General features: G+C 56.3%; 5 protein-coding genes across 5 annotated transcripts; all 5 read left to right on the top strand.

Moving 5' to 3' along the window:
* Positions 1-505: 505 nt before the first annotated feature.
* On the top strand, positions 506-1,531 carry DQ04_00051130 (hypothetical protein; the record flags this gene model as incomplete). The annotated part of the gene is made up of 1 exon (XM_009307972.1): positions 506-1,531. One exon carries the CDS (start codon positions 506-508, stop codon positions 1,529-1,531), a length of 1,026 nt encoding a protein of 341 aa, XP_009306247.1.
* Positions 1,532-2,854: 1,323 nt separating this feature from the next.
* On the top strand, positions 2,855-3,496 carry DQ04_00051120 (hypothetical protein; the record flags this gene model as incomplete). Its single annotated transcript, XM_009307971.1, has 1 exon — positions 2,855-3,496. The coding sequence occupies one exon, from the start codon at positions 2,855-2,857 to the stop codon at positions 3,494-3,496; it is 642 nt and encodes a 213-aa protein (XP_009306246.1).
* Positions 3,497-3,683: 187 nt separating this feature from the next.
* On the top strand, positions 3,684-4,724 carry DQ04_00051110 (surface protease GP63; the record flags this gene model as incomplete). Its single annotated transcript, XM_009307970.1, has 1 exon — positions 3,684-4,724. The coding sequence occupies one exon, from the start codon at positions 3,684-3,686 to the stop codon at positions 4,722-4,724; it is 1,041 nt and encodes a 346-aa protein (XP_009306245.1).
* Positions 4,725-5,185: 461 nt separating this feature from the next.
* Positions 5,186-5,662, top strand: DQ04_00051100 (hypothetical protein; the record flags this gene model as incomplete). Its single annotated transcript, XM_009307969.1, has 1 exon — positions 5,186-5,662. One exon carries the CDS (start codon positions 5,186-5,188, stop codon positions 5,660-5,662), a length of 477 nt encoding a protein of 158 aa, XP_009306244.1.
* Positions 5,663-5,998: 336 nt separating this feature from the next.
* On the top strand, positions 5,999-8,065 carry DQ04_00051090 (putative eukaryotic initiation factor 4a; the record flags this gene model as incomplete). The annotated part of the gene is made up of 1 exon (XM_009307968.1): positions 5,999-8,065. One exon carries the CDS (start codon positions 5,999-6,001, stop codon positions 8,063-8,065), a length of 2,067 nt encoding a protein of 688 aa, XP_009306243.1.
* Between the last annotated feature and the right edge of the window lie 624 nt (positions 8,066-8,689).

The following is an 8,689-nucleotide window of genomic DNA, read 5'->3' as shown; positions in this document are numbered from 1 at the left end:
GCCAATTGGAGCATGGCAGAACCAATGCGTTGGGGCAACAATTCCGGGTGTGAGCTGCTGGAGAAGAAGTGCTTGACGGGTGGCAAAACTGCGTACCCAGAGATGTTCTGCAATGTGGCTACGCCAATAGATCAGCCGATATGCACATTTGACCGTAAAGCCCTTGGGGCGTGTGACATACAAACATTCAGTGTCCCTGTGGAAGAAAAACACCGGTACTTCGAAGACTCTAGAGTGACCGGTGATAAGAATAATCTGATGGAATCCTGCCCCCATGTTGCCCCGCTGGGGCGGACTTGGTGCACCAACGGCAACTCTTCGGCAATGCCTGGGAGCCTCATTGGCCCGAGGTCGCGTTGTGTGAAGGGCGAATCGCTCCACTATTCATCCTCTCCCATCGGCGATGTGTGCGTGGACATCTTGTGCGGCGATGGCACCGTTCGCGTGAAGGTCCTCGGCGACAACGATTGGCGGTTGTGCCCCGCGGGCGATCGCCTTGTGCCGAATGGGCACTTTACGAGTGGGAAAATCATCTGCCCCGCATACGCTGAGGTGTGCCCTGTCGTCCCCGACAGCTTTGATGTCCCCGGGTATGTTGAGCCACCACCTCGCGAAGTGGCCAGCGGGAGTGACGAACAAGTGGGCGGTGCGGGGGCCAACGACATTCCTGGTGCGAAACAACCACCACCACCACCACCACCGCTACCGCCCGGGCCAGGAAATGTCATCAGCGAAGATGCGAGACCAAGCATCAGCACTGGTGGTGCCCATGAAGAGACGGAATCGAGTGGTGGCACCCTTCCCTCTCCAGTGGCTTCCNGTCGTCCCCGACAGCTTTGATGTCCCCGGGTATGTTGAGCCACCACCTCGCGAAGTGGCCAGCGGGAGTGACGAACAAGTGGGCGGTGCGGGGGCCAACGACATTCCTGGTTCGAAACAACCACCACCACCACCACCACCGCTACCGCTACCGCCCGGGCCAGGAAATTTCATCAGCGAAGATGCGAGACCAAGCATCAGCACTGGTGGTGCCCATGAAGAGACGGAATCGAGTGGTGGCACCCTTCCCTCTCCAGTGGCTTCCGCGCCGATCCCGCCTGCCAGCGACACTGTCCAGCGGGAAACCAACGGCAACGACGCTTTTCCCCCGCCTGCCTTGCAGCCTCCCACGCCATTATTGGGCGGCGGCGGCGGCGACCGTGCCGACCCCCATGGGGAAGTGGAAGGTACCGTCCTTTCTGGGCTGAATTCCTCGCCGTCTCTTGCACCGGCTCCGGCCAAAGCTGAGAGCCACCGGCCGGAGAGCGGAAATGGCATTGTCCGTGATGAGACGGGATCGGGTCCTGGCGGTCATGCCTCTTCAGCGGCTCCTGCACCACCTTCGCGTGCAAACGGTGCTGAGCAGCAGGATGCCGGCGACAACGAGGCTGAAACGAACCAAGACGACGATGGAAGCGTGGCTTCTGCTGCTGCTCGTCTCGGTGCCCTTGCGGTTCTCGCAGTGGCTGTGGCAGTGGGTGGACCTCTGTGAATGGGGATTTGAGCCAGCCTATAATTCCGAACGATGCGTCCATGGAGACGCACCGGCTCCCATACGCGGCAGTCCGCGTGGAAAGATAAGTTAATATACATCATCCTTCACTTGTTTGCGATGCGGGGGGGGGGTTACACACCCCGCCCATGCGATCTTTTCATTTCTTTCTTTGCTTGCTGACCAGGGCGATAAGTTTGCCGCGCCTCACTCTTTGGAAAGTGGAGGAAGCCCCCGTTTTCTTCTTGGTATATCTTTTCTGTGGAAACGACCAGGGAACAAAGCAGGCTCCGGTAGGTGGAGAGTGCGCTGCTATAAGCCGTTGCTGCTTCTGCATTAAGGCCTCGGCGTGGAATCCGCCTGCTCCGGGCTTGCACGCTGAAACTGTTTTGTTTTTCATTGCTAGGTTAATTGCCCGAGTGGGGGCTAACATTATGAGAAGGCAACAATTCTCTACTGTTGGGCTAAAATAAACATTTTTTTTTTTTGTAAGCACTGAAATATTCGCACCTGCGTAGGGCGGTGATGCGGGGAAATTGTGTTTGTGCGTTTCCGTTTGCTGGCAGCGTGTTGCCTTGCTTCTCTTCTGGCGTCTTTGGGTGTAGTGCAAGTATGGATCACCCCCGCCGTCGCCCGGCGCGTTTCTCGCCGCGGCGCTGCCTTCCCTTTCCGCGTGCCACGGCCCCCTCTTCCTCCCCATCCCCTCTGTCTTTTGCTTTTTCCTCTTCCTTCCCTGGCTGCTGTGACTGGCGGGGGCGTGATGCTGAACCGAATGCTCTTGACNTCTTTTGCTTTTTCCTCTTCCTTCCCTGGCTGCTGTGACTGGCGGGGGCGTGATGCTGAACCGAATGCTCTTGACACCTCTTCTGACACAACGCTGCGTGACGTGCATGCATCCGCTGCAGTTATCCCTGGCTGACCCCCGCCGCCCCCCAGACATGATGCGAAAGCATTCTGTGCGCATGACACCTCTAGGCTGAGCTGCGCCGTGACGCTAGCACACGATCAAGTTATCCCTGGCTGAGCCATTCACCCCCCCACCGCCACCACCCTTGTGCGCACCCGCGCTGCGATGATGCCCGTTATGTTTCACTCTTGTCGGAAACGACCCCGTGACGACACATGGCTCCACTGCCAACGCCTGAGGCCCCTCCCACTCCCTCAATTTCCCTGGTGGCTGTGCTCTCGTCCCATGTGATGCGGAACTGTCGCAATCACTCCGATACCTCTGACTTCACTCTTTGATCGACACCATTGTTGCGTTCTGACGGGACCACGCCACACAGCCACGACGGATGATGACTCCAAGGTAAGAGCCGTCTTATGCCCGACACGGATGAAACACAACACCCGGAGGGACACTGGCGCAACGCCGTGGTCCCTCCCAGTCTGAAGCTGCCCCACCCCTCCACGAACGAGATCGTCCGCAGGTGTCTGATGCCTGTGCGTGCCAAGCTGTCACGCCTTTTTTCCTGCTTGTTGCCCTGCCGCTCTGGTGTGCCAGCGGGTGCTTCGCCGCGGCGCTGCCTTCCCTTTCCGCGTGCCACGGCCCCCTCTTCCTCCCCATCCCCTCTTTCTTTTGCTTTTTCCTCTTCCTTCCCTGGCTGCTGTGACTGGCGGGGGCGTGATGCTGAACCGAATGCTCTTGACACCTCTTCTGACACNGTGTCTGATGCCTGTGCGTGCCAAGCTGTCACGCCTTTTTTCCTGCTTGTTGCCCTTTTGCTGTTGTTGTTATTTTTCCGTTCTCTTCCCACACGCTTCTTTCCGCGGAGAGCCACGGAAAGAGAGAGCTGTGCATGCGCAAAGCATAGCGAGTCACATTTGAAGTGGGAATATGAACTTCTGCGGCGCAGAGTTGGCGTTGCCTGCCGGTCTCTGCGAGTGCCAGTGTCTTGCTGTGACTTGCAGTATCTTGGCTCGGTGTATGATGTGTTGCGGAGCGGTGTGCTGCTGCGCGTGTAGCTTCGTGGTTGGTGGGGTGCGCCGTTGTCTTGTGCGAAGCTGTGTGTGGTTTACACGCGCAGGCAAGCACCATGTGTCCCTTTCCACTGTAGTCTTTTTGTCTTGCTTATTTCTATATGCGTCCCTCTCTGCTGCGTCACTGGAATCCAAGAAGCGAAGGTAACAAGCTAGCCATAATAATCGCGGGATGATGCGCTGCGTGCTGTACACTGTCCTGCTGCTCTGGCACGCCAGCGGGTGCCTTGCCGCCGATTCGCATCGCTGCGCGTTCGACGAGGTGCGGGGGAAGAGTGGCGCAGTGCCGTTTGCGGTTGTTCGAGAGGTGCCTCAAAAGGACCAGGGTGCTTGGCAAGCGTACACGCTCTCTGTGGAGAAGAAATGGGCGCCGATTCGTATCAAGGTGTTTACGGAGGATATGGAAGACTCATTAAGATATTGCACAAAGGCCGGAGAGATGCGTCCGAACTTCCGTGGGCATCAGGTGCCCTGCCAGGCGGAGGATGTTCTGACGGAAATGAAGAGAAAGGCTCTTGTGGAACACACAATTCCCGCAGCGGTTAAACTCCACACTGATCGCCTCTCTGTGGAGCCGGTTGTGGGCAGCGTTACTGTGAAGCCGTTTAAGGAACGGACGTGCTCCTTCTTCACCATCCCCAACGGACACAGCACCAGTGGTGTTTCTGGCGCTGACATGATCATGTACGCTGCTGCAGGGCCAACCGACGGTGCAGCCGCGTGGGCCCTCACCTGTGCCGTGCTCGAAAGCAAGCGTCCGTTTGTAGGTGTCATGAACATCGACCCCCGAAACGCGCCTACGAGGCGTTTGACTGTTCGCATTATCGCCCACGAGATTGCACATGCTCTGGGCTTCGGCTACGACGAGATGATGAAACGCGGTATGGTGACCAGTGAATCAAATAAGCGCTGGAAGTTTAATGTGAAGGTTGTGAGCTCCACCAAAACGAAGGAGATGACACGGAAGCACTACAACTGCGAAAGCGCCCCAGGAATGGAGCTTGACAACGAGGGTGGACCAGGCACCTCGAAGTCCCACTGGAAGCGGCGCAACGCGAGGGACGAGTTGATGTCTCCCATTACAGAGGCTGGCTACTACACCGCACTGACAATGGCGGCGTTCGAGGATATGTTATTTTACAAGGCCAATTCCTTGGTATTGTGGAAATGCCTCATCGTGGCGCCAAGGTCTAGTACTAAATTCATTACTTAGGAAGCTAAATTTCCACAATTGCAGCACCGAATCCGGCTTAGTTCGGGCTGCACCGTGATACGGTCGCTACTTATTCGGATAGCGGAGTTAAGTACCTTACAAATAAGGCGCGTTTTGTAATGGGTAAAGTACCTGAACGGAGAGACTGCAGGGAAACACACGCTACCAAACGATAAGTTTCACGGTCGATTACCTGGTCTATCGGACTGGGGAATCCAATGCCATACGCTATAGTTTTTCCTGGAGCCGCGCCATGGTCGGGATACAACGCGACCTGCTCTCCAGGGATCAAGCGGAGGGCCTAACCGGAGACCGCTCCCTGGGACGCCGTGCTACTGGTGTCGCCCACGCCCGTGGGTTGAAAGATCTCTATGATCAGGAGGTTTTTAGTGGGTATGGGTGGGTTTCTCCACCACCGAGTCCCACATATAATCTGCTGTGGCANCGGCAGATGTGCGCAAATGCATTTCCTCCTTCCTCCTTCGGGCAGCGGCACCTGGTCGTTAAATTGCACGTGGAACAACAACAACAACCGTGCACGGTGCCCTGACGACCGCACGTGGGCCCTCACAGAGGAGTTTGGCGAGCAACTACGCAAGTTCGTGGAATCTGCCGCTAAGCAATGGGCACTGCAGCACCGAAAGCAGCCACAGCAACAGCAACAGGAAAACTGTCCGCCACGGTTCCCATGCTCAGTGTGCGGCAAAGAGGAGCAGACACTCCTAACCATGTCGCTTTCCTCTAAGATGGCTAGCGAGCAGAGGCGGGACAAACAGGACTGCTCTGATGGCCTGCACTTCACTGTGTTTTCCGGCAGCACTTTCACGCCTCTGTCTTTTTTCGCTGAGGACGATGTTGTGAGTCGGTGCCAATCCTGTGGCATGTATGACTACGCGGAAGGACCACACTGCCGCGTCTGTGATGGACTGATGCTGTAATATGCATGCATAGATGAGATGACTTCTTACTGGCAGAGCAACCCCAGCACCTTGTGTTGTTTGATACAAATGATGGTGCCGCCGTTGTTGTGACTCTGTGAGAGAATGAAACGTGAGAAGTTGTTTTGATTATTTCGTGTGTGTGTGTGTGTGTGTGTGTAAGTGTGTTGTTGTTGTTGTTTTGTATTATTATATCTTGTGACGTACGCGTGCTGTGTCCTCAACCTCCTCCCGCTCCCGCCACACCTGCGGCTTCCTTTCATACACACACGCACACATGTCTCTTACCACCACCCACGAACAAACAAGCAGGTAGGAAGGTAGGAAAGCGCACGTATGCTCTTCAAGCCCCGTGGCGTGACGAGCAATGACCCAAAGTATGCTGGGAACTCCCGCATCATGAATATCCCCGACGTTCTCGCATATCGCGACACGTGGAAGGAGCGCCTGACGGAGGACTTCTCCCTTGGCCACATCCTTCAGGCGGCACGCGTGGCGAAGAACAAACCAGTGGTCCAGGAGAAACTCGTCATGACAGACAACGGCTTCAAGGTGAAGGACCGCGACGCCATCGACGCGTCGGAGCGCGGTGTGCGCATGGTGCAGAGCACTCTCAACAAGCTGACAGAGTCGAACTTCGATGTGATCGTGAAGACAATTCTTGCGCCGGAAATTATCCTCAACGCAACCGTCGTGGCAGATGTTGTGCGCCTTATCTACGACAAGGCACTCGTCGAGCCGGTCTTCGCCGGCCTCTACGCGCGGCTCTGCTACGCGATTGTGCGCTACGAGTACGACTACTGCAGCATGGCGGATGGCGAGGTCGACGCGCAGAAGAGTGAGGTGCGCGTGGCGATAGTGGAGAAGTGCCAGCAGATGTTCGACGGCGCCACAAAGGCGGTTCAGGAGACATCCTCTGAGGAGGAGGCGGAGAAGCTGCGGAAGCGTAACGTCAATAACATTAAGTTCGCCGGAGAGCTTTTCCTCAAGTCTCTCATCACACAGAAGATTATCGATCGTATTCTGAGTGAGAAGCTTGATAACAACGTGCCCAACGACATGGACCTTGAGGTCGTTGTGAATCTGCTGGAGGTTGTAGGGAAAATGTACGAGGAGAAGAATCCATCAGCACAAGGTCGCCTGTGGAAGATGCTTGCGACATTGCAGGATGACAGACGCTTCTCCAACCGTATACGGTTTCTGCTACAGAACCTCATCGACCGGCGAAACGGCGGGTGGAAGCCACGGGAACCAGAGCAGGTGGTTGTGGAGGACGTACAGCAACAGCAACAACAACAGCAGCAGCATCATCATCACCAGCAGCAGCAGCAACAGCAGCAGCAGCAGTACCATCACCACCACCAACATCACCAACAGCAATCGCAACAGCAGCACCATCATCACCATCACCAACATCACCAGCGTAACAATGACCAGCTTCCACCCCCAATGGGGAAACGCGCGATAAGTTACCAGGATCTTTCCAGTTCATACGGGATTGGTGCGCGTCGGGCCACGAGCTATACGGATCTTGCAGGCTACAGCAGCTACGCCATGCCGCCGCCACCACCACCACCACCGCCACCGCCACCCGCCTCCACTACGCCAGCTGAGGAGCAACTTTCGGTAGACGAGAGGAAACTTGTGGTGCTCGCACGGCCGCCGGAGGCGCTGACGGAAGAGGTGCGCCGCAAAATTCTCCGCATCGCCCGCGACGCAGTGGAAGAAGGCACGCCGTGCCGCGGCTGGGCGAAGGAGCAGCTGGCTGATGTGCTGGGCCCCAGTGACAGTGGTAACCAGGGCTTCATGTCCAGCGTCTACGTGATTTTGCAGCGTGCCATCATGGACCCGAAGGAGAGCGAGCGGTCGCTCTTCCTCACGGCGCTAACAACGGGTGGGCTCGAGCGCAGCATACTCGGTCGGGGCTTTGCGTGGTGTCTCACAAATGCTATCGCGGAGCGTGACGTGTCCGACTGCCCGCGCATCTACACCCGCTTCGTGGACGCCGTGATGAGGGTTTCAGAACTTAACTTCCTCAGCGTGGTAAAGGACATCATGGCACGCACTGCCAACTACCTCGGTGCGCTTCAATCTGTGTATGACTGTGCCGATGAGTGGGAGGAGGACTTCATCCACATCTTGGACCTCCTCATCGCAGCGAAGCAGGAGAGGCAGCAGAAGAAGAATGATGAGGATGAGAAGGTGACAGTGGGTGACATTATGGAGGCGATTGGTTCGGTACGACTGGGCTCCTTTATGCGCAACATACTCCCTGACTTTGTCGCGGCGATGGTGCAGGCCGGCTTCTTCACAGAAGATGAGTTGCGAAAGTGGCGGGCAGACAATGAGGGTAACCAAAAGCTCCGCGCCTTTACAGATGAGCTCGCTAACTTGTATCCCTGATACCGCAATAGCAACAAGATCAATGACAAGTGATCGGAAGAGCATTAACAGCAGCATTAAGTCTTCCGGTAAGAATGAGAGTGGTGTTGTTTAGCTGATTGGTTGGGTGTCGCCTGTTGTGGTTGTGGTGGTTGTTGTTGTTTGCTTCATTTTCGTCTGGGGTTCTGTCCGTCTCGTTGCTGTGGTTGTCGTCGTAGTGAGGGGTGTTGTTGCGGGGAGTGGCTGAAGCCGTTTTGGTGATGTGTGGGTGACATCCTCCTCCTCTGCGTGCCTCACCCCTCTCGCTGTTGGTATTGACTCGCAATCCGCGCCCCCGCGTTCGTGCGGTGGCCGTCAGGTGGAGTGACGCAGGGAGGGGGGTGAGTGATGACGACGGCGGCGCGGGTGCGAAACTGGACAGCGGACTTGAGCAGGAGACGGGCGAAACGGGAAATCCAAACAAAGGTCCCCACATGGAACGCGCATCGGCACATGCACACACAGACACACACACACACACACAGAGAGAGAGAGAGAGAGACATCAAGGGGGAAACGGCAGAAGACATTGAGAAGGAACATTTCAAGAAGGGGGAAGGAGGTTGCAGTGGCGCATGCAATGTGGTATATATATATATATATATAT

Source organism: Trypanosoma grayi (assembly GCF_000691245.1).
Source record: "Trypanosoma grayi strain ANR4 Tgr_5_V1, whole genome shotgun sequence".
NCBI classification, from domain to species: domain Eukaryota; phylum Euglenozoa; class Kinetoplastea; order Trypanosomatida; family Trypanosomatidae; genus Trypanosoma; species Trypanosoma grayi.
This window is presented reverse-complemented; position numbering and strand designations above follow the sequence as displayed.